Source organism: Dipodomys ordii, unplaced genomic scaffold, assembly GCF_000151885.1.
Source record: "Dipodomys ordii isolate 6190 unplaced genomic scaffold, Dord_2.0 Scaffold27, whole genome shotgun sequence".
Classification (NCBI taxonomy): domain Eukaryota; kingdom Metazoa; phylum Chordata; class Mammalia; order Rodentia; family Heteromyidae; genus Dipodomys; species Dipodomys ordii.
The window spans coordinates 16,796,839-16,819,977 of NW_012267243.1; the positions used below are offsets into that span (position 1 = coordinate 16,796,839).

A 23,139-nucleotide genomic window follows, 5' to 3' on the forward strand; every position below is an offset into this window, starting at 1 on the left:
TCTGAGGGCTTTGTTCCACTCCCGGTGACGCTCCGTTCCCCCACCCCAGCTAGTCAGACGCAAACGCTTCGCGATGTCTCACAGTGGAATCTTCTTGCCTGAACAGTTACCTTAATGAATGAGTGTCTCTGCTTCCATTTCTGCCCAATTCCTAATCTCGAATTCTGTTGTGATCCTGCCCTCACTTGCTCAAGTTTTTCCCAGACACTGTTGCATAAACTTCAGAAGCTTTGGTCTGGATTTAAAGCTGTTCTGTGGCACTTCGTCCCTGCTTCTCTCTTCAGCCAGTGCATCTTTCAGTCTAGCCTCAGAGCTACTTCTGCTCTAGCTCTGGGAAAACCTTCAGAATCTTCTGCTAAGGAAGCATGAAAGGCACAGTCAGGGTGGGGGGAAAACTACATTTATTTCACTGAACAAAGCAATGTCATGTTATATACAGGATCATAATAACCTTTATTATTGAGTACATTATTGAAATGGCACTTGAAATAAGAAATAGGAAAGAGCAAAGTTCGACATCTTTATATTCCATAGAAATCTTTCCCCTCCTTTCTAGTCTGGTCTCATTTGTTTCTCCCTAGAAAAGATGATGAAAAACAGAGCTATGTAAGATCAACTGTGGGTTGTGAGTAGGAGAATGAATAAAGGTCCAAAGGGGAACAGAAGGGGCTGTTGGTCATGAAGAAATCTCCCAAGTGCACCGAAGGAAACACTTTCTCTTCACAAGATACCGTGGAAAGATGTAAGTCATTTCCCAGTGATTTTTCTCGTAGCTTAAGAATTTTCCTTCACCATCGACAGACTAGTATGGGTCATCCATCCTAAAAGAAAAGCAAAAGATTGCAAATTAAGCCCAGGAGCTCAAAAACAATTAAAGTTTGCAAACATGACAACTGTGAGCAGTAAAAGTAGGCATTTTCCCAAAGGTGATAATGGAGCAAATTGCAAGCTTGAAGTGTTAGTAAGAAAAATAACACGTTAGAAGCAAGGGAATGTGTTCTCCTGGGAATTTTGGACAGGAAACAAAACATTCTAAGGCAAAAGGGAAGAGACTCCTGCAGTGGCCCTTCTTACATTTATTTGCATGTTCTACTACTGAGAAAATGTAAGTTTCAATTCAAATTCTGCTTCAAAAGTCTGATTGGTACCTGGGATTCTCAGCCCATAGCCACAGTTGGTGAAGTATCTGTGATGCAGCACTTGTTCCCAGAGCTATTGATTTTGAGATAGATTGTATACTGACTTTGAACAGTGGAAAATTGAGGCAGTAGGAGACAATATCCTCAAATGGAAAGTGAAATCAGAGAAAATCAAAACTCATGAAAAGAATGATTGTGGTTCTAAATGCCTAATTCTGCTAGAATATAATTTAGTGAGACAGTGACAAATTTCATTTAATGAAAAATATGTCTTTTTTGTATGTTTCAATTGTCTCATTCTTGGAAAGGACAAAGGAAAATCAAGTTTGTTTTGTCTTAGCACTTTTCAAACATAGAACCAGATTCTATAGCTCTGGTCTGGTGATGAACCATCAGGGAAAACCACAGTGCAGCAGCTGCAAACCTGTTTGCCAATTTAGAGCTTAAAAAAAGTTTCTGAAAGTAGAATCTCACGTGTACCCTGCCCTGAGGTTGGCATCGTATCTTCCTGTGTATCTTGGGTGTAACTTTTACCCAGGTAAAATTTAGACAGTGGAAGCAAATGAGGTGACAAACAGAAGAACCAGCTTGCAAAAGTCAAAATAACCGGCGAGAATCAAAACCACAGATGCCCAAAAAGTCATTCATTCACCAGCCAAAAACTCACAGGAATGAAAACGAGCTCAGGGGCTTCAGAAATTGACACATAGAATTTAGTGTGATAGTGTTTCATCCTACCTTGGCTTGTTCTAGAAACATACTCTATTTCTGCTCCCCCTGCCTTCCTCAGTAACCTCAGTAACACAATGGTTTGGTGTGAAACAGCAAAAGCAAAAAATTTCACATGACTGGGAAGAAGGCTTCTGGGGCTTAGAACTGTAACCTAGGAGTCGAGAGCCCTGAGCTCTCCAGCTTACAGGTGACGGGTAATCAACTATAACCTGATTCGCGTAAACATCAGTGAGCCGCTCGCCATGCTATGGCTGTTTGCCTGATACGCTCATTAAATTAGTGTTCATATGCGTCCAGACCTGTCTTTTCCTGCACCCTCAAGGCACCTAAAAGGATGAACCGAGCTGCTTCCACCTCGCAGCAAGGACAGCGTGCAGTTCCCGTGGGCAGACAACAGCTTTGGGTACATAGTGCCAGAAAACCTCCCCTCGCTGGGCTTTACATCTTGTAGTTTTTCTTCAGGGAGATATGGAGGCCAGCCCCCCCTACCAAACAGACTCGCTTCTTACAAGGACGCCATCTGTGCTATAAAGAGAAGATGGGGTAATAAAGGAGAAAATAGAGCAGAAGGAAGGGAAGGACTCCAGTGCCATCCGGGTCAGCCTCCCTTCCGCTCTCTTCTGGGCCGCGCACGCAGGACAGCCACATTCTGCCTGACCTTCTCATCCTCAGCGGGTTTTCCGCTGTTTCCCATCTAAAGACATGTGTCCTTGCTGATTCCCTTGCACCACACAACTGAAACCTGGCTGGTGATGCCACGGGCCTGACTCGGAGCTTCAGCTGAGCAATGTGATGCAGGAATTTACCTTTCTTTTGTTTTTGAGGTTTCTTGGGATCAAAACAAAATTTACCACCAACCATGCTTGCTCGACAGCTACACATAATAAACCCATAAATAAGTAAGACAGGCTTACTGTGCTCTCCTGGGGCCAGTAGAAGGCTTCCTTGGCTCATCTCCCTCCGTTTCTCTGCTGCATTCTTTTTTTTTTTCTTTTTGCTTATCTGGTGCTGAGGAATCGAACTCAGGTCCTCAGGCACGCACGGCAAGCACTCTACCACTGAGCCACCTTCCCAGCCCCTCTCTGCTGCATTCTGAGCTACAGCCCACTCCACTGAGATCTTCTCAGTGACAGCTGTGGATAGCATGTTGTCCAAGCTCAGACTGGCCCTCTCCAGACACCTACCCATGTCTTTCCAAGCTGTCTGGCTGGGTGCTCAGCACACCACCCAAGACGTGTCGTCTCCATAGTTCTTTTTACTTAAACTCCCATACGTTTCAAAGCGAGTCACAAAACTGAACTATTTTCCCATGTTCACTTCTGTCAGGTGGATCAGGTACTCTCCTGTGTCTGCATTCCATCTGGCTAGTCTGCATTATTATGCCAACGAAAGAATCTGGGTTTCAAGGCCAAGCTTTTTTTAAAGTGCCTTTTTGGTGGCAGTGGTACCTGGAAATCATGCGTGCCCCCGTCTCCATGCTGCGGAAGCAGAGTAGGAGTCATTTACCCTTTTGCATTAGGCATTGAGGGACTCATTCTTCATGTCTGGGGTACATTCTCAATAAATTCTTGTGGAACTAAATACTCCTTGATTCATATGTATAGGTCCTGGAGGTATTTTCAGCCAGGCCAAGAAATAATATAACAGAATGCTTTGAATCCTCGAAGAAATAGATGAACATATTGATTAAATACATTGTGCCCAGGTATGGAACTGTCCTAATAAAACCTCCCCCTTGTACATATGATATATGCTAATAAAAACTGAAAACCTCCCCCTTGTACATATGATATATGCTAATAAAAACTGAAAAGGAATTTTGAGGGTAATCAGTAAAACTCCCCTTCTGGCTAACTGATTTTTCCTAACAGATTATTACAGATATTCATCTATTTAGCTCCACTAGTACAAAAAATAGTTTAAGGGAGGTAAGGGACTTATTACCATGCCTGGATACTTCCCTTCAATGACCCCCCCTTTGTAAAATTAATTAATTGCATCTACTTTGGGATTAAGCTATAACAGGAAGCATATTAAACAAAGTAGAGAAAGAATCGACACATGGAAATGCCTCACTCGCAAAACTTACCTTTCCTGAGATTTCTTGCCTAAAAATACAAACGAAAAATGCAATTAGTGGAAAGCAGGCAATTGCATTCTTGATGTGTCTTTTGAAATGTGCATGTGTTAGGTAAGTAAGGGGGACCTGAGGCGGCCCCTAAAAGTTGACTGTTTCTGGCTTTTTAGGTCAAGTTATCATTTTGAATGGATTTTGTGAATTTACATCCTTTTGGAAATGAGCTGGAGAATTGGGGTCTTTAGGAAAGCAACATAAAAGAAGAATAAAAGCAGGAAAGGCTCTTGAAGGAGAAAGAATTATTTCCGTGGCTGAACATTGAATTTTCCACTCAGATGAAAGCCGTGTTTGGGTGCCTGGAGGCTGGGACCTGTCTTTGAACAAGTTGCTTCTCTTCTGTAAACCACAATTTCTTCCTCTGCTAAAGGTGATAGCAATTCCATCTTCCTTACTGGGTTGACAAAAGGAAATGTATTTCAAAGTTTGTAGGCCAGAGCCTAGACCTTGTCCCCAATTTCCGTTCTAATCCTTTAGTGTTAGAAATTACTGTGTAAAATCTTTCAGCCAAAATTCTGCCTGCTGGTGGCATAAGCTGAGACCCCAGAAGAGTCAAGTTTATCTTCACAGGAACGTTGCTTTTCTTTTAGGGACAATGAAACCCATAATCATGTAAGAGCAAAACTCTGTTCCTACTGAGGAGGTTTCTTCTTGAAGAAAAGGGAAGCGAGGGGGCATGTGTTCAGCTTCATGCCTTCTTCTACCCTGTGTGTTGGTTCAAGTGGAAAATTCCTCTAACCAAAGGGGCGGGGAGCTAATTTTCTGACTCTGAAGACAAGAGCGTCTAGGGTACATGCTGTTTGACTCTTTTACCAAACAGAGCCAATGTTAGTGACTACTCAGAGAAAGATGGTTCTGGAATACAAAGTGTTTCACCAGGGGAATGTGTTTCTGGAACTCTCCCTTATTCCTAGCCCGGGAGAAGGGAGTTGATGTCTGATACGAAGATTGCTGGGATAGGTGCCCTACAGCCAGGTTCCAAGGACTCATCTAATAAAAGATCAGAGCCATCATGCGCTAAAATGTCACCTGCTCCCTTTCTCCAGCTTTCTGGACAATTCTCAGAACAGCTGAGCCCCAATTAGCTCAGACCTATAATTCTAGTTACTCGGGAGGCTGAGATAGGAGGATCTTGGTGCGAAAACAGCCCAGCAGGCAAGTCCATGGGACTCTTATCTCTAATTAATCACAGAGAGAGAGAGAGAGAGAGAGATCTGGAAATGGAGCTGTGGCTCAAGTAGTAGAACAAAAACAAAAAAACAGAAAGAAAAAAAAGCTCAAGGGCAGCAGCACCCAGGCCCTGAGTTCAAGCCTGGATCAGCAGCAAAAAGTAAGATCAAATTCTCAGAACAGAGGTATATGTGTATTTACAGGTTTATTACTTTTCCCTTTATCTTTGTAAACGCATCAACCAACCCAGTAGGAGTACAGCCTGGGCCCTAGGATCATTTCTGACATTGTGTCTATAGGAAAAAAAAGATATTGTTCCTGTGTTTAAGAACCAAGTACAACTAAAAGGGTTAGAACACAAGGCCAATTGCTTGCAAGTTGGAAATATTGGTAGACGATTTAAATGTGGCTTTCATGTGACCCCAGCTTTCCTGCCACAGTCGGTGATCTTGGGGTGTGTGTTCTCATTGCTGGCATAACTGTAAATAGCCTACATGCCCGTTATCTGTTTCCTGTTTGCCCCACACTGATTCCCACAGTGGGGGCATGGGTTCTCAACTTATCAGTTTGAGATCTTGTACAGAAATGACTCCAAGGTTAAAAAAAAAAAAAACTAAAAACAACCTTACTTCTTTTCTTACACTGCTTATCAAACAGCCCTCACCAGTGAGACTTCTCTAAATACATGTGACTTCCATTCTGTCTTTTGGTGCTACGACTATTTATTGAAGGGTATGAATCTGGAATAAATATCTTCCTTATTAAGCTGACTTTCAGCCCCCAAATCCTTGACGTTATTGCGATAGCTTATCCCAATGTGTGATTAATATGCGATCGCCCACTTTGCTCTCCACCCCCTGAATTCTGCCATAATCACCCAAGGAACGTTGGGTTCCAGCCTTAAAGTCTCAAGGGAAAGAAAGGTAAGTCAATGGCAAGAACGATTTGCCATTCTTCTTTCGCACCAGTGAAGTTGCTGTTAGGAACCCAGTACTCTATCATGGCGGGATCCAAATGCCACAGAAGTTCTCTCAGAGACAGGGCAGACATCTTCATGGGTCAGTGTGGTTAGGTTACAGTTAGTAAAGTTCTTGCTCCTCATCAACGGCTTCTCCATGGTCTTTCTAGGCTGGTTAGAAAGCTAATCTGACACTTCCAGTTTTCAGGGTAGAATGAAGGACCAGACCCCAGTGCCAGCTCATTGTGGACAGGCTAAGTACATCCCTGCAGTTGCCAGGACACACAGCCGGGGACCCGCATAGTCAGAGGACAAAATACATGCTAATCTAACTGGTACCACAGGCAGATGGCTCAGAAGGACTGCTTAGCAATCGCTTCGAGGCCATCCATCATCTTCTCCTGAAACAGGGGTCCCACAGCAGCTGCCCAGTATCTGTGACTTCTACAGCTTCGAATGGGTCTGCCTCCTGAGTCTGACCAGACGTGGGAGTGAAGACCCAATCCTGCGGAAGGCTGCGGCTGCACGGACCCTCTCAGGGGAGGGGCAGGAGACGGGTGTTCTTCTCTGCAGGATTCCACCTCCAACCTAGGTAGCAGAAAGTAGCTTCCCAGGACACCCCCCAAGTATCCAGGTGCCCTTGGCCTTGGGAACAAGCTACCAGGAAGGGTGCCTGCGGATTTCTGCCAGGGACAGCGCTGCTCTCACAGGTAGTAGCTGACGCTTCACAAGGTCAAGTACTTCAGAGCAATTCCGTGAACAGCTTAGTGGACATTTGGTTCATATCTTAGAAAAATTATACTAGTGAGTGTGTGTGTGTGTGTGTTTGTGTGTGACCATCCTGGGGTTTGAACCCAGAACCTAAGCACTGTTCCTAAGCTTTGTTGCTCAAGGCTAGTGCTCTACCACTTGAACCACAGCTTCACTCCGGGGCTTCCCTGCCCGGGCTGGCTTTGAACCACAATCCTCAGATCTCAGCCTTCTGTGTAGCTAGGATTACAGGCGTGAGCCACTGGTACCTGCCCAGCACATAGTCTTCTAGAGGATGGACATTATGTGTTTTTCCTTCTCTTTCAGAATTTTTTAAAAGCCAAGAACCATTAGAATGTCTAATTTGGCTATCACCCTAGTAAGGTACCTGAAAGACAATAGGCATTTTTAAAAAGGTTTGCCTAATGAAAATCAAACATTGTCTGGCATCTTTTAATGAAGGCGTTTTATCGAGCTGATTTACATGTCTGAGGCACTGGAATCTATGAAACTCAAAGCTTGGCACCTGCTGCCGTTGATTCTATGCAGCTCGAGTTTCCTGTGGGTTTTCTTTCTTTTCATTTTTTTGCTTTAAAGTTGTTTCATTTTCACAAGAAATTAAACTCACATACCTCTTCTCAGTCGTCTCGCCAACCAAACGATAAATGCCAGTCCAGAGAAGGCCGTGACCATGACCGCCACTGGAATGAAGAGGGGGTTGTAGCCACCTTCGCTGGCCACTGAGAAAGTCCGGCCTGTCTCTGAAACAGAAATCAGCGAGGTGCAGAGCGTGAGACCAGAAACACGATTTCCTTAGCCGTGGAGATTTATTTCCTTCTCATGTCTCCCAACAAGAGGTGACTTCATGCCTCATCTCCTGTTTGACCAAGGGAAATTGGTTATTGGTGGAGAGCCCACAATTCCTCTACAGCAAAGACTTCCCCAGCCTGTGCTGGAAACGTCTTCTCAGCTCTCAGATCTGGGGTTGCTGCGGTTCTCGGGGCTGTGTCTAAAGATCTTAGCAAAAGGTAGTCACCATGTGTCTAGCTGCCTGGAATTGTTCAGCGTTTAGTACTCTGACATATAGAGAAGAGCTAGAAAAGTCTTAATATAAGTTCAGGAATAAAGAAAAGAAGAACTGAGAAATTCCCAACTTGTGGAAATGCCCTCTGCCCATGCTTTCGGACTTCATTTTCTTGATGGTTTGGCTGAGCTGGGGAGGAGCTAACGGAGAAGGCTCAGTGCCCCGGGAGCCCTTTCAGGCTCTCACCCCAGCCTGGTGACTCCCAGCTCCCCCTGAAGTGGCACACGTTTCCTGCAAGTCTGCTCCTGATTCTTTGCAGTCAACGGTGATGATTTCCACTTGTTTATCCATGGTAAAGCCTACCTGAGCTGCCCTGAAAAGTATCTTGTCTCTGAAGCAGGCCCAAGATTGGTTCCATTCAGTGAGTGGGTCAAATTTGCTCTATGGTTTCAGTAAAGAATGCTGACATTTCTTTTGAGACAAACTATAGAAACTGGTGAAGCAGGCGCATAAATGTAGCAAGTGTGATCAAAACTTTATAAGTACAGATAAACCATGTTTTCTCCAATGTGTGAATTATTTTGGCAGCTAAAGGATAGTTTCTCTGAATTTTAAGTGAGTAAAAAAAAAAACTGGAAACTGTTCTTCCATTTTTGGTAGTAGTTATTTTTTGTAGTTATTATTCTCCTAAGAGTTTACACGACAGGAAAAATAAAAGAAGACTTGGCGAACATACCAAAGAAAACAATTGGGAAAGACCTCTGCTCCCCACCCCAAGAACACAGCTGGCCTTACGTAGGGCAGCACGTGAAATGGGTGTGATTGAGAGGACAGGATCTAAAATTCAGTGGAGGTTCACCAAACCTTTATTATTGATGCCGTGACATTGAGAAAAACAAAAAAATACAGAAAATCCCTACTATATTGCTATAAATTATAAATTACTTTTCTATAAATTATATTTTATAAATCATCTTTCACATAGTCAGATGGCCCAAGAAGAATTTGTTGTTTGTCTGTTTGGGAGGTTTCTTTTTCATTTTAATGAGGATAAACCTCTTTGGGGCTGGAAAGGTGGCTTAGTGGTAGAGTGCTTGCTAGCATGCATGAGGCCCTGGGTTCAATTCCTTGGTATCACATAATCATTTAATTTAAAATGAAAAAAAACACAAACCTCTTTGAAAAGCATCACAGTGTAATGCACGCTAAATTAAGCTCCAGGAAATGATGCAGACTTCTTCCCTGCATTCCCTTATCTGCATGGCATTGTATCACAATACACTGTCTAATGCGGAGCTGCTCACCTTGACAGGTTGGTTCTAGAGATGACCAGTTCCCCAGGGGTCCACAGCTGGTCTCTTCAGCCCCGATTAGATCTGTCCCCTCCGTGCAGAGGAAGGTACACTGGGAGCGGAAGCTGAAGTTTCCCAAAGGGTGGACACAGTCCATGGTGCCCAGGTCTGGGGCGCTCAGAGGCTCACACTCGACCACTTCAATGAGCAAAGCAACAGAGTTGGAAGCGTTAAGACCTGATGGATTTGAATGCTAGCATTGCCACTTGATAGGCATACATTCAAGACAACAGTCCTGGAAAAAACAGTCTCTGAATCATGTCTTCAAGATGACTAGATAGCCATGTGTAATGAGAGAGAAGGAGATCCAAAGCCAGTGTGAGTGGTGGAGAACTGTAAGTATTTGGGGATTATTAGAAGGGGAGAGGAGGAAAGGCAAGATGCAAGACATGGCTAGGAAGATGGGAGCTAAGACAAAGCACCTGGCTTTTTCGTTGATTTAGTCTACTATCTATCAAACGTTACTCTAGATCTTGATGAACTTAGATTTTATCCCTTAAGACAAATGATAGATGCAAATTAAGGGGATAATTGCCACCCAGAAATGACATGTTTTAGTTCATCAGCCTGCCAGTAGAATGAGTAATATATTTGGGTGGAACTGATTTAAAGTTGTGGCGTTCTTGTTGAAGACTACTGTAATAAATGGGGAGAAAGATCAAGAGGGCCGCGACGGGGCTGTCAAGCAGGAGAGTAATTGGAGCAATAGTAAGTGTACGAATTGATAGCGTATTTCCTTGCAAAACCGCGGGGGAGGTGAGAGAGGTTCACCACAGACAGAGTGCCCGTGTAAAAGCTGGCTCCAGAAAAAGGAAGGTGAACTGGCTAGACCCGACAGGCTTGTGAACATCTCAAAGGACACTGTTAATGACAGATTTGTCCATCAAAAGGTCACAGAGTTATGTGAGTCTTCACAAGAGCAAGATGTAGAATCAGAAGAACAATAGACTAAAGACCAAAGATGAGAAATAAACTACTTTACGGGCTTGGAGAAGCATCCAAGAAGGAACCACCGAGGGGAGAAATGCTCCTTGTGTTGAAAGAGAACCAGAAAACAATGAGATGAAGGAAAGCAACCACCTCCCGCCCCTCCCCACCCAGTGCAAAAATAGGGTACAGTGCCTAGAGAAATGGGAAAAGCAGCGATCCACAGATTGAAAACTAGAGTTCTACACTGGAGATAAGTATCAGGTGGGATTCAGGGCTCTAAGGTTAAATGTTAAAGTATGAAATCTTAACTGATTGATATTTAGATCTATGTTAGCCTCAAGTCCTTATTCTTCAAAAGCACTGTTTGTCACAAAAGCATTGGTTTTCTATTGTATGCACCAGATACTTCATACTTTTGAAATCTGGCCCAACACCACTCAAAGGATTTGATATCTCTTGTAGAGGTTGGCCGGGTCCAAGACTTTAAATGGGTGCCTTCCATTTCTATCACCATGGTTCTGAATGACTTCAGGACCTATGAGGAGCTCTTTCACGTGCTTTTCCTAGGACATTTGCCTTAAATGCCAAACCTAGAGAAGGACAGGTTCCCTCCCTCCACATTCCCCCATCTCTACAGCATAGGCTAGTGTGTCTTGCTTTCCTTCAAACTCAATTATGAACATAGGTAATGTCCTCTAATTAACTGTAGATCCTTTGAAGGCAAGATCTATATTTGCTTTGTCTTCTCCTGAAACACCGGGCCCAAATAAACGCGTTCTCTTTCTCTGATCTGTAGTCTGAATCATTCCATGTGCTTTCCTGTGTGCCCCTGCCTGTCAGCGAACAAGCGTACTTCCTAATGGTAAATGGCTCCATGTCATTCTGACTTTACAACTCTCCATGCCTGATTCTTTATTGTCAATTGCACAGGGTTTTAACTCAACACCTTGCTCTTTGTGGTACCAAAAAAAAAAGAACTTGTGAAATGAAACTTCATGCTGACTTATGAAATGTCCACAGGAAGAGAGCAGCAGGGGAGCATAACTAACAGGTCAAAACTTCCCGTTTCTCAGCATGGCTCGTATCAGTTTGCCCCAGCCAACTCCTACCACGGGTTATAGAATGTGTGGCACTGTCGGAAGAAACAAAGAAAGGAAACGGCTCACCAAGCTGGCACTCGGGTCCGTAGTACCCCGGCTCACAGTTACAGGTGTGGTTATTGATGGTTTCGACACATTCTCCACGACCACCGCATGACTGGGACCCGCAGGAAGCTGTAAGGTCAGAACACAAGCATTAGTAGACTCCGGTGCTCGTGTTCCTGGTCATTCCCCTCTCCACAATGCTTTTGTTGGGATGACCCGTTGTCAGTTATATGGTAGTGTTTCTGGTCATTTCCCTATCCATAATTTTTTGTTGAGGTGATTTTAATACTTAGGAAACGTTTATATAATCCCAGCATTCCATCATGTGAAGAGTTTACCCGGAGATTTCCACATAGATATATAATGTTCTTTGGTCACATTCACCCCTTTTAGAACTCTTAGCCCATTTTTGGTCCATCAGGGCCTGGGCGCTGTCCCATGCTCAAGGCCAGCACTCAACCACTTTGAGCCACAGAGCCACTTCTGGTTTTCTGGTGGTTCATTGGAGAGAACAGTCTCACAAGTTTTCCTGCCCAGGCTGGCTTTGAACCTCAATCCTCTTGAGTAGCTAGGATGACAGGCGTGAGCCACCAGCACCCAGCTTAGCTCTCTTGTTTTTTTCTCTCCCCGTCTAAAACAAGTTTGTGGCCACCTTCTTTATTTCAAATCTTTTGTGTGTATAAAAATTTCATGCTATTTTTTTCATTTGTGGAATATACTAACTATAGACCTTTCTTTGCTTTTAAGTTAGGAAAACGTAGGAGCGTGCATGAGAACCTTTGCTATTCCTTGTATTTAGTGTGATAAACGCATTCCATGATGGTCTGGCCTCAGTCATTTCTGTATTCTGCTTGGCCATCCCTGTCTTTACAGGAAGGCAGCCCTCGAGTTAAAAAGCCCATGCTACCCCAAGGAGCCATTTTCCAGAAGCCAAAGTAACTCCACGTCATTGCTCAAATAGGGATTGGCAAGTCCTAACTAGGCTGGAATTATTGTAATGGCACTTACAGGAGTTTTCATCAGCCACAAAAATCATGCAATGTGGTGGTGTACAGAATTATTAAGAAGGAGCTGAGACCTGCAACATCTAAACCTCTACTTCACAACGAGCGAACTCTCAACACCAACCCCCTGCCTCTCCACCACCGAGCGCATGGCTCCTCTCTCTCTCTCTCTCTCACTTTCTCCCCCCCCCCAACCTACTAGCCTTAACACCTTGCTGTCACTTGCTAGAGGGACAGAGTCGCTGGGAAGAAGGACTGGCTTTTTACACACCAGAAATGCTCAGAATGTGCTTGATTCAAGCTTATTTCGAGGGCTAGAGCTGTGGGGTTTTAGGACTTGGTCACTCGCATGGCTTGAGTCTCATGTCCTGACTGAGGGCCTCCTGAGGCGGCGCCCCCCCCCCCCCCCCGCTGCCCACCTGGCTTGAGTCTCACGTCCTGACTGAGGGCTTCTGAGGCGCCCCCCCCCCGCGCTGCCCACCTGTGTAGCACAGGGCTGTCTTGCGTTTGTGGCAGGCATCATCATTCCACTTTCCTGAGTCTCTTTCCCTCTTGATATAGATCTCCACGCAGTCCTCCTTGGATTTCTTGTTGTTGGGCTCCCCCGCCCCCCAGTTCTCTGCTTCTTCAGTGAGAGACTTGTTGGTCCCCACCCACGTCCATGTCTGTCCGATCTTCCGGATGCCTATCCAGTAGTAATATCGGCTGAAGGGCAGGGTCCCTTCTAGGTACTCAATCTCGGCCTTATTTTGTATGGCAACTAAATCTGTGTAAGTTTCTTGGCAGAACCTTCTAGCATTTTCCCAGGTCATAGGTTTTTCAGAATAATGGTAAGTCCAGCAGTCAGTCCCATGATATGCCAAGAAATCTGAAAGACATCAGCATAAAACGCGTTACTGACATAACGTGACAGCTGGCAGGAGCCCCCCCCCTCCAGGCTGAGCTGCCAGCTCAAAGGAGGAGCCAAGAGCCCCTCCCCCCCAAAGTAAAAGAGTAAGTGACTGTCTCGGGAGCCGGAGCCGTTTGCCAATGGGAAGCAGAACTGGGACCTTCTGGCTTGAATGTAGAAGGCTCTCACCACATGGCATGATTTTACCCCCATTTAATGGTTTTTCTAGATTTATTTTCATGAAAGTGTCTTAAATGCTCTCCAGTGAAGTCTAACCAGCGTACTTTAGAAATTCATGCTGCATTTTCTGAGTGCCTGTCAATCACTTAACACGTCGGTCTCCCTCGGTTCATAAAGCAGCGCGTGTACTTTGAAGAGATGCAGAAAATGCGTGATGGGTAAAGGAATCCTGGCTTCCCAGAAGAAAAAAGACAGAGGCCACACAGGGAATGTGCGGGCGGTGTGCAGCACAGTCAGAGCGGAAAACACAAGCTTGCGAGGAAGCGGAAAGTCTGTCCAAAGGTGTTGATGGGAAGCCGACAGCTCAGACATAAAACTTGCAACATAATGGAAGAAACACCAAAAGGTAAACACCCTAGTTTTGTGGTGTGTGTGTGTGTGTGTGCACGCGTGCGCATGAGTGTGCACATCCATTCTAGGTTTGAACTCAGGGCCTAAGCACTCTCCTCAAGCTTTGGTGGTCAAGACTAGGACTCTACCATTTGAGCCACAGCTCCACTTCCAACTTTTGGGTGGCTAATTAGAGAAAAGAGTCCCACAGACTTTCCTGCCTGGGCTGGCTTTGAACGGTGATCCTCAGCTCTCAGCCTGCTGGGCAGCTGGCATGAGCCACCAGTGCCCAGCTGGTGGAGCTCACGCTGCAAATGCAGAAACTACATTATGCACAACAACCATTCATAGGAAACAAAATGCTGAACAACTGGCCTCACTCCTGAGAGCCTAGCCTTCTTGCGATAGCTCGTCATGAACGTGAACCGGCAGGACATGGAGACTCCCAGGGGATTGTCAGGATCTGGATTGGGCCACACAGGGGGTAGCAGGTAAAGAAAGGGCTCACGTGTTTCTGAGAACGAACTAAAAAAGTAGAAAAGGGACGTTCACGGAAGGGGTGGTTCACAGCTGCTGACCTAACAATTTTCCCTGCAAGCACATGGTCTTAGAGGAGAGGGAAGAGCAGGAGTTAGAAGGGGTGATGCACAGCACCAGGGCATACCGCAGCAGAGCGCTGTCCACAGCCACAGTCCGCTCAGGGCCCGGGAGCCCCGCCCCGCACCCTGACGCGTCCACGCAAGTATCTGCAAAGAAAATGCAAAAGGATATTTGGGTGAGCCTCCTATTTACAGCACTTTGACAATCATGTTCATACAATTCAGACTAGACCATGTATGCCTATGAAGCCTGTCCCGGGAAGAGAATTCTCAAACATGGGCGAAAAATCACATCAAACGACTCCCAAGCTGCTGCTCAGTGCTGCTTCCATTGGTTTCATAGTTCAGTCTCAAGCTGCTCATCATCGTTGGTCTGGTATTAGTCTACATTTCTATCATTTTATACCTCCTTTTCAGCTCAGCTTTTATTTATTTTTGGGGAGGGGGTTCAGTCGTGGGGCCTGGGCGCTGTCCCTCAGCTCTTCAGCTCGAGGCTAGCCCTCTACCACTTGAGCCACAGTGCCACTTCCAGCTTTTTCTGCTTATGTGGTGCTGAGGAATCTAACCCAGGGCCTCATGCATGCAAGGCAAGCGCTCTACCCCTGAGCCACCTTCCCAGCCCCTCAGCTCAGCTTTTAAGCCATGTCATAGTTGGCGTGGGTATCTGTAAAAAGCATTCTTTGGTGCTTCACACACTAGCGCTATTCTCATTTAGCACCATCTCTTCACACTGACCCTGGTGAGTCAATATGCCTCAACTACCTAAAAGCAGAGATAACCAAGGAGGAAATGGGAAAGGAGAGACGTCTTTGTGCCCAATACAAAGCGAGACCTTGCAAGCAGTGCAAGTGGATGAGGAGACCACAGAGCTCTCTGCATTTTTTAAAGCTCTATTCTTTTTCAGGCCTCCGTGGCCAAAGTGTTCCTTGGATCTTCAAGAGACAGGGCAGAGGGGGAGGAATGGGCGGGTCCCCTTGTTGAAACTCTGACCACATTTTGGGGGGATTCTGTCATCTTTTTTACCCCGAAATCTCAATGGATGGCTTGCCCACCCCCATGCCTGCCTCCTGCCAGGACAACCCGAGAAGCTTCTGGAGGATCTGGGAATGGTGTGGGCTGCAAGGCTCACCATGGCTTCTCTGGTGCTCCTCTCCTCTCCTCTCTGCTCCTCTGCAGCGCGCACAGCTCTCCTGGGGCCTGGGAGCCTGGGGTCCTTGTGCAAGAGTTTGCTGCGGGCAGCAGGGTGGCGGGGGGCGGGGCAGCACCAGCAGGGCTCACCCCCTTTCATCCCTCTGACCCAGCCTCCCTCCTCCCCCTCTTCTGCTTCTTCCCCCTCCTCTTTCCCCACCCCTTTCCTACGGGCGGGCGACCTCCACCACCTCCCGAGGAAAACCAGCTGCTGACTGAAGCATCTTGTGCTGAGATTATTCCCTCCCTCCCTCCCTCCCTCCCTCCCTCCCTCCCTCTTCCTCCCTCTCCCTCTTTCTCCCTCCCTCTCCCTCTCTTTCCCTCTCTCTCCCTTTCTCTCCCTCTCTCCTCCTCCCTCTCCTCCTCCCTCTCCTCCTCTCTCCCTCTCTCTCCCTCTCCCTCTCCCTCTCTTTCCCTCCCTCTCCCTCTCTTTCCCTCTCTCTCCCTTTCTCTCCCTCTCTCTCCTCCCTCTCCTCCTCCCTCTCCTCCTCTCTCCCTCTCTCTCCCTCTCCCTCTCCCTCTCTTTCCCTCCCTCTCCCTCTCTCTCCCTCTCCCTCTCTCTCCCTCTTCCTCCCTCTCCCTCTTTCTCCCTCCCTCTCCCTCTCTTTCCCTCTCTCTCCCTTTCTCTCCCTCTCTCCCTCCCTCTCCCTCTCTCCTCCTCCCTCTCCTTCTCTCTCCATCTCCCTCCCTCTCTCTCTCCCTCTCTCCATCTCTCTCCCTCTCTTTCCCTCCCTCTCCTTCTCTCTCCCTCTCTCTCTCCTCTTTCTTTCTCCCTTTCCCTCTCTCTCCCTCCTTCCCTCTCTCCCAATCTCTCCTTTCTAACCCTCCTTCTCCCCTAGCCCTTCTTTCTCCTCCCCCCCCCAAACACGAGGCTAACTCCCGTCTGCACATGAAAGGGATCCTTGATCATTCCACAGATTAGAAGGTTGTACTTGACACAAATGGACCAAGATGGCCAAATCCAGTGTTGCTGGCCAGCCCGCCAGGCTGCTTTTCCTCCTCCCTCTTTCTTTGACCGCCCTCTAGTGGAAACCTGGTACCAGCGCGCCCTGAGGGGAGGTGGGGAGCCGGGAGAGGCCTAGGCAGTCACAGTACTAGCACTGGAGGGCTTAGTACCTCTTATAAATGACCTATTCAATCTTAGTAATAGCACTGTGCTATACAAACTATTACTCCCATGTTAAGGAGTCTCAGAGAGGTTAAGGGAGTTGCTGTGAAGACATACTGAGGCCAGTTCCTTCAGAATGTAATGTTTCAGATCATTACACTGAATTTCTGCTATGGCCTTGGAAGACATGACAAAGGAGAATGAACTTGGAGCCAAGGCCTGGGAAAGTACCAAGACAGGGCTGGGAAGGTGGCTCAGTGGCAGAGTGCTTGCCTAGCATGCATGAGGCCCTGGGTTCGATTCCTCAGCACCACATACACAGAAAACACAGGAAGTGGCGCTGTGGCTCAACAGGTAGAGCGCTAGCCTTGAGCAAAAGAAGCTTGGGGGCAGCGCCCTGAGTTCAAGCCCAGGATGTACCCAAGATCGTCCCTCTAATTCTCACGTGACCATATTCAGTCAGGATTTCAAGCCCACAAATCCTCTGAGACTTCTCTCAGCAGACTCCCCTCCCACCCCTTGCTGGCCTTCTTCTTGTTTGACCAGGCTGCTCTGATTTCCTGCAACCAGCAATGCCTAGCCTTCTCTGTCTCTGTGATGATTCTTCCTCATCTTCTCTGCTCCTAAAGATTTATTCTTTTTTCTCTGCTCCCACTGATTTGTGTGCCATTACTGGGATTTGAACTCAGGGCCTACATTCTCACGCAACTTTAGCAAACTAGAGCAGTCAATAATATTCTAGATTTTGCAGGTCCCGAGGGTTTAGACCATTTAAGATCTCTCTTTACAAAAAGAACATCAAAGTGTCTTGATGTTTCAGATTTTTTTTTACAAGGCCTTATCGTGTGAACACGTGTCCAGGTCTCAGGCCCTGTGGCGCTAAGCGAATTTCCATTGGTTTCAAGGTAAATCTATGTGGAGTGTGTGTTGTGTATCTGTGAGCGTGCGCGTGTACTCATGGGCTTGAAAGAAGATCCAGACGTGGGCCTCTCCCGTCGGCGGCATGCGTACTGTTACTCACTGCCTCTCAAGTCTTCCTCCTAATTTTCCTTCTTTGTTTCTTTTCTCCATTGCAACTTTGTCGTAAGCTAATTTTCTATATCCTGGTCCTTCGACTCCCCGACCCCCTTCGATGTCTTTACTAGTCTCTAGTTCTTAGGATACTCCCAAGCTCTGTGATGATTTGACTGTTGAAATAATTAACTAACATTGTTCCAGAGAAACAAGTAAAATGTGGATAAGCATGTGTGTGTGTGTTTATTATAGGAATTAAGTCACATGATTGTAGAAGGTCTTACAATCTACTCTCTGCAAACAGCCAGAAAACCCCAATGGCATAGAATTCCATCTGCCTCCCAAGGCTCCGGAGCCTCAGCGCCAATGTCCAAGGGCCAGGAACCACCGTGTCCCAACGCAGAGAGGATGCTCACCTTCGGCCAGGGTTTTCTTCAGTTCAGGCCCTCAAAGACTTCATGAGGTCCATCATCATTGGTCAGGGCAGTCTAGTTTCTCCATCCCCACAGTCAGATGCTAAACTCTTTTGGGAACACACACACACCACACACACACACACACACACACACACACACACTCACCACACAAAGCACCAGTGGCTCAAACCTATAATCCTAGCTACTCAGGAGGCTGAGATCTGAGGATTGTGGTTCAAAGCCAGCCTGGGCAATGAGTCCACAAGACTTATCTCCAATTAACCACCAAAAAAGCCAGAACTGGAGCTGTAGCTCAAGTGATAGAGCTTAAGCCTTGACTAAAAAAGGTCAAGAACAGCACCCAGGCGCTGAGTTCAAGTCCCAGGACTGGCACACACAAAAATAATCCTGAAGATAGTTTAAGGTTTCCTGTACTTTTCTTGTTAGTACTGTTAATGTTTTTATCAAACCACTGGCAACATTAGAAATGTAAAACAAAGTAGTATTTACTTAATCCTTCTCCTCAAAGTTTGTATTTAAATTATATGATGTGAGGTCATTTGCAATAATTCACAGGTCCCAAATGTGTTGATAAATGATCATATGATTTTTTGGACATTGTTATAACTTATTATCATCTAAAGAACTCAAATGCAGATTGAATCTCAGAGTCCCTTGGATGAAGTTTTCCATAAAGCACTAGAGGTCTTACTGCCAAATGGACTGTAATGAGGTTCAAAGAAAGGGTAAAATAGTTGAATATGTAATGCAGAGACTATTAAAGCCATCTGCTGACCAGATTTAACAAGTACAAGGGACTTTTTAATTGAAAAGTTATTTTAAAATGAAGATGAAAATGCATTCATCTTGTTTTTCAAATTTAAGACTTTTTCTGTATTTATGAGACAAATACATACAAAACTGTGGAAATAGTTGCATACTGAGTGTGTGTGTGTGTGTGTGTGTGTGTGTATATATATATATTTACACGTTATATCTTTGTAAACGACCATCTTTTGGTCTTTGAGTAGTACTGTCTTGGTAGCCACTGTCATTACTCTACCCACGAATATCAGTTAAGAAGTTGTATGCTTACAATGAAAGGAATGTTGACTGTGAAATTAGACATTTATGTTAAGGTTACTATAAGCGATAGCAATCGTTATTGAACAAGCCTGCTAAATATTGAGAGCCTAAACCACAGAGTTAATGATTTATATATAGCAATCTAGCTTTTCCATCTAGAAGGTATCTCAAGATGGATTTCTATTGTTTGACTGTTTTCCTAATATTTGAACAAAGGCAGTGATTGGAATTGGTGATCTGGCTATGTATTTTGAAACACATTGTAATGCTTAATGTTAACAAGGAAAAAGAAGTATGATTTTTTTTCTTACTCATTCTATCCTCTCTGAGTTTTGTCTTTGGGATTGGTCATTAAAAACAATCTCCAAGAGACAAACATGAAGCATAGTTTCTATAGCATCTGCAGTTGCCACCCGACTATTTCACTTCTCGATGTATGAACAGAAGAGTGAAGAACATGCCTACTCCAAAATTCATATTCAGATGTTTATAGAAGCGTTACTTGTAGTTGCCGAAAACTAAAAACAACCTAAAGTTCATAAATTGAGTAGAGAAAAAAATGGCATAGCCATACAACAGAATGGAGTTCAACCACAAAATGGGATCCGTACCGACACATAGATAGGACGGGAGGGGTGAACCTTGGAAACACGCAGCACACTGGCACACTGGAGTCTTTTCATAGGAAATGCCCAAAGTGGGAAATGCAAAGCCACCCAAAGTAGATTGGAAGTGCGAGCACCCGGGGGACGGATGCTAATGGACCCAGGACCCCCTTGTGCCAGAATCTTCCAGAGCTAGATGGATGGTTGCTTCGCGTTACATTTTAAGACAGAGCATTTTGTGATACGTGAGTTTTTAGTTAAAGGCAATAGCATATATAAGAAAGAAGCTGTTTACAAAGACTTTTATTATCAAAGGTTATGGTGTCCTATCAAATAGGAGTCTGATACAGCTTAAATAAATACATATCTTTAAAATGAAAAAAATCATAATTTAACATTATGTAAATTCGGACACAAGTCACGTTTACATTTCACAGAGTTACTTCTGATGCATATGCAGAACAACGTACAACCTTTGAGGGTTTCAGAAGCATTAATAATTCTGATCATGATGGCTGTTCTTTCCTCCAACCTCCCCCCGCCCAGAGTTTTCTGTCCTTAAAGATTCTTCCTTGTTCTGCTCCTTATCACACTTCCTGCTTATTGTTGGTTTTGCCATCATCACTATTCAGCAAGAATTTTGCTGAATTTTTCCTTTTCAATACATGAAGTTCGTGGAAGGAGGGGAGAGGTTTTCTGAGTCAGCTTTTCTGAGTCAAAAAGTCCTCCTTAACCAGAATGACTGGACCCTTCAACGCCCATGTCTCTACTTATAAATAAACATGAAGATTTGTTGGCAAAACATTCTCCTCTTCCAGATCACACAACACAGAATAAAACAACTAGAGGATAATTGTTAGATGGCTTCACTTCTTGAAACTACTCTGGGTACATCCTTTTTATTTTTTCCGTCCTTGCTGGTGGCCGGTTCTCTACCACCTGAGCCAGACCTGTGGGCTGACATTTTGTGTCTTAATGGAAGATTGGGTCTTTGAGACTTTTCTGTTCCAGCTGGCCTCAAGCCACAGGCCTGTACGTCCCAGCCTCCTGCAGAGCTAGGATAGTTCTTATGGAGGTGCCAGTGGTGAGTCACCAGCCTGCTGACAGGTGTGTCTCACCACCAATTTAAAATCTCCTGTCATATGGTGTGTTTACACGCCACCCCTGACAGACATCTTTGTAGGAATGCAAATCACAACCGTGTTCCTCTATAACTTTTTCAGCAAAGGTAGTCATGAAATTGCATCTTCATTTTTTTCCATTTATGTTTTTTTAATAAATATCAGAACATTTGACCTTATGCAAGCTTTCTATGCCGGAAACCACACATTTGTGAAAACAATATCCTGACAATACAAGCCCTCCATCCAGCTCCAGTGCCTCCAAATGTACTACAATTATAGTAAAACACTCTGAGCTGGGCACCGGTGGCTCACGCCTGTCATCCTAGCTACTCAGGAGGCTGAGATCTAAGGATCACAATTCAAAGCCAGCCCCGGCAGGAAAGACCGTGAGACTCCTATCTCCAATAAACCACCAGAAAACTGGAAATGGTGCTGTAGCTCAAGTGGTAGAGCGCTAGCTTTCAGCTGAAGAGCTGAGGGACAGCGCTCAGGCCCAGAGTTCAAGCCCCATGACCAACAACAACAACAACAAAAAACACTCTGAACCTCACACTGATACCATCTGCCTGGTGCTGAAATACATTTCCTGCAGATGAATATTCAGTAAAGAAGTTGGAGTAAGTAACGTTTCCCCTGCTATAGATTACACCAAATATGTAACTCCCTTTATTCCTTGTACTGATGGAAGAATGGTGGTAAATTAGCTGTATTCAAAACACATAAACAGAACACCATGTCTAAGAACTCTCCAGAAAGAACTGCATAAATGTACCTGCGACTGTGTTTGGTATCCCGGCACACTGCCACACAGTTGTCTGTGGGCCTGAAAAACGTCATTTTTTTACTTAGAAGTAAAGTCTCTTTCCTCTGGACTCCTGACGGTTATTACGTCTCCCCATGACAACAGCGAGGCAGTTAGTAGTTGAAACACAGCAATCTCAGAGTAGGCAAGTTATAAAAGAAGTCCGGAGATCCAGAGCCTTGGTCTCTTCATCTTTCTTGGAGAGCACAGCCTTTATCCTCAGTCGCCAACACTGTCTTGATCCTAAGACTGGGAAAGAGAAAACAGCACGTCTGGTACTGAGCCTCTTGAGTACTGGCTTCCGATCCATGGATGGTACGGTCTGCGCTGCAAGGCAGCAAGTACCGCAAACAAGAAAGGAGGCTGGTTCTCATCTCTTCTGTCCTCCGTGCAGCACTGCTGTTCCTACAGCAGCTAGCACCCGCGTTCCTGCAAACGCGCACAAGGTGAGTGCTCTCAGAGCTCTGCCCCCTCGCGCGCTGATAATAAAAGGCATCCTCCAGCACAGACTACTCTTTAGAAACACAGATTCCAGAACCAAATCGCCTGTTTGAATCCCAGCTACATGGGCCAGACCGATTACCTCCTGTGGGCCTCCTTTTACTTCTGAATGGCAATAAATAAAGTAATAGCTCAGAAAATTCCTAGTTTAGGACTGCGCCTAGAACTCAATAAGTGATGGATGAAGTGCGTTCACATAGTTATTATCTTTCAAAAAGAACTGGCTGAGGAAAGCCGTCACTCCTTCGCGTTCTCTCTGCAGAGGAAAGAAACAACTGCCAGGAAGATGAGGATTCCCTGTAGCAAATGGTAGGTTTGCAAGAGTCTAGAAGACGAGGAGAGCTTTCAGAGAAGAGGTTAGAAGATGAGGAGGACTTTCGGAGAAGAGGCTGTCCCGTGCTCCTGTCCTGTTCAAGTCTTACCTGGTTCTTTTGAATTTAGTTGGTATCAGAAGGCACCGAGTGCTTTTCATGTAATTCAAAGCTCTCGAAAGTGCTGTGAAATACAGGAGAACACGACGTCAAATGCCATTTCCCCACACGAAGAGAGAAAAGTACATAGCGTGTTCAGAGGCATGCTTTCGACAGGAATACAACATACCTGGCAGGGACAAACCGCTTTGCTGCAAGAGAGAGAAAGGACATCAGTGTGGACTAACGGCTTGTCAGCAGACTCAAACACAGTTTCACTTGATTCACGAGGGTTTGCAACCCCAGCAGCTCAAGGACCATATATTGTCAAATTGGTAGGAACAAAGTTCACTTAAAAAGAAAAATTAAAAAAAATCTAACAACACAGTGACTTTTTAACACCAGGAAGTAGTTATAGGCCCAGTTTAACACCAGGAAGTAGTTATAGGCCCAGTTTAACACCAGGAAGTAGTTATAGGCCCAGTTTAA

General features: G+C 45.3%; 1 protein-coding gene across 2 annotated transcripts; it reads right to left on the reverse strand.

Moving 5' to 3' along the window:
* Positions 1–429: 429 nt before the first annotated feature.
* Positions 430–15,697, reverse strand: Sell (selectin L). 2 transcript variants are annotated; one of them, XM_013015741.1, is made up of 8 exons: positions 15,526–15,697; positions 14,462–14,543; positions 12,820–13,206; positions 11,356–11,463; positions 9,212–9,397; positions 7,516–7,644; positions 3,961–3,979; positions 430–821 (listed from the first exon to the last, which is right to left on the reverse strand). In XM_013015741.1, the coding sequence occupies exons 1-8, from the start codon at positions 15,682–15,684 to the stop codon at positions 803–805; spliced, it is 1,089 nt and encodes a 362-aa protein (XP_012871195.1). In that variant the 5' UTR covers positions 15,685–15,697; the 3' UTR covers positions 430–802. The 2 variants fall into 2 exon arrangements, with proteins under 2 accessions (XP_012871195.1, XP_012871194.1); XM_013015740.1 differs by having other exon boundaries at positions 14,447–14,543.
* Positions 15,698–23,139: the final 7,442 nt, after the last annotated feature.

Excerpts from the sequence above, each read along its gene's own strand:
- Sell (XM_013015740.1), bottom strand. The coding sequence starts at position 15,684 with ATGAAAGGGGGTGAGCCCTGCTGGTGCTGCCCCGCCCCCCGCCACCCT. Across the intron at positions 13,207-14,446 it reads CTGCGGTATGCCCTGGTGCT|ATTTCTTGGCATATCATGGG; the intron begins GTGCATCACCCC and ends GATGTCTTTCAG. Across the intron at positions 9,398-11,355 it reads CGGACCCGAGTGCCAGCTTG|TGGTCGAGTGTGAGCCTCTG; the intron begins GTGAGCCGTTTC and ends TGCTCATTGAAG.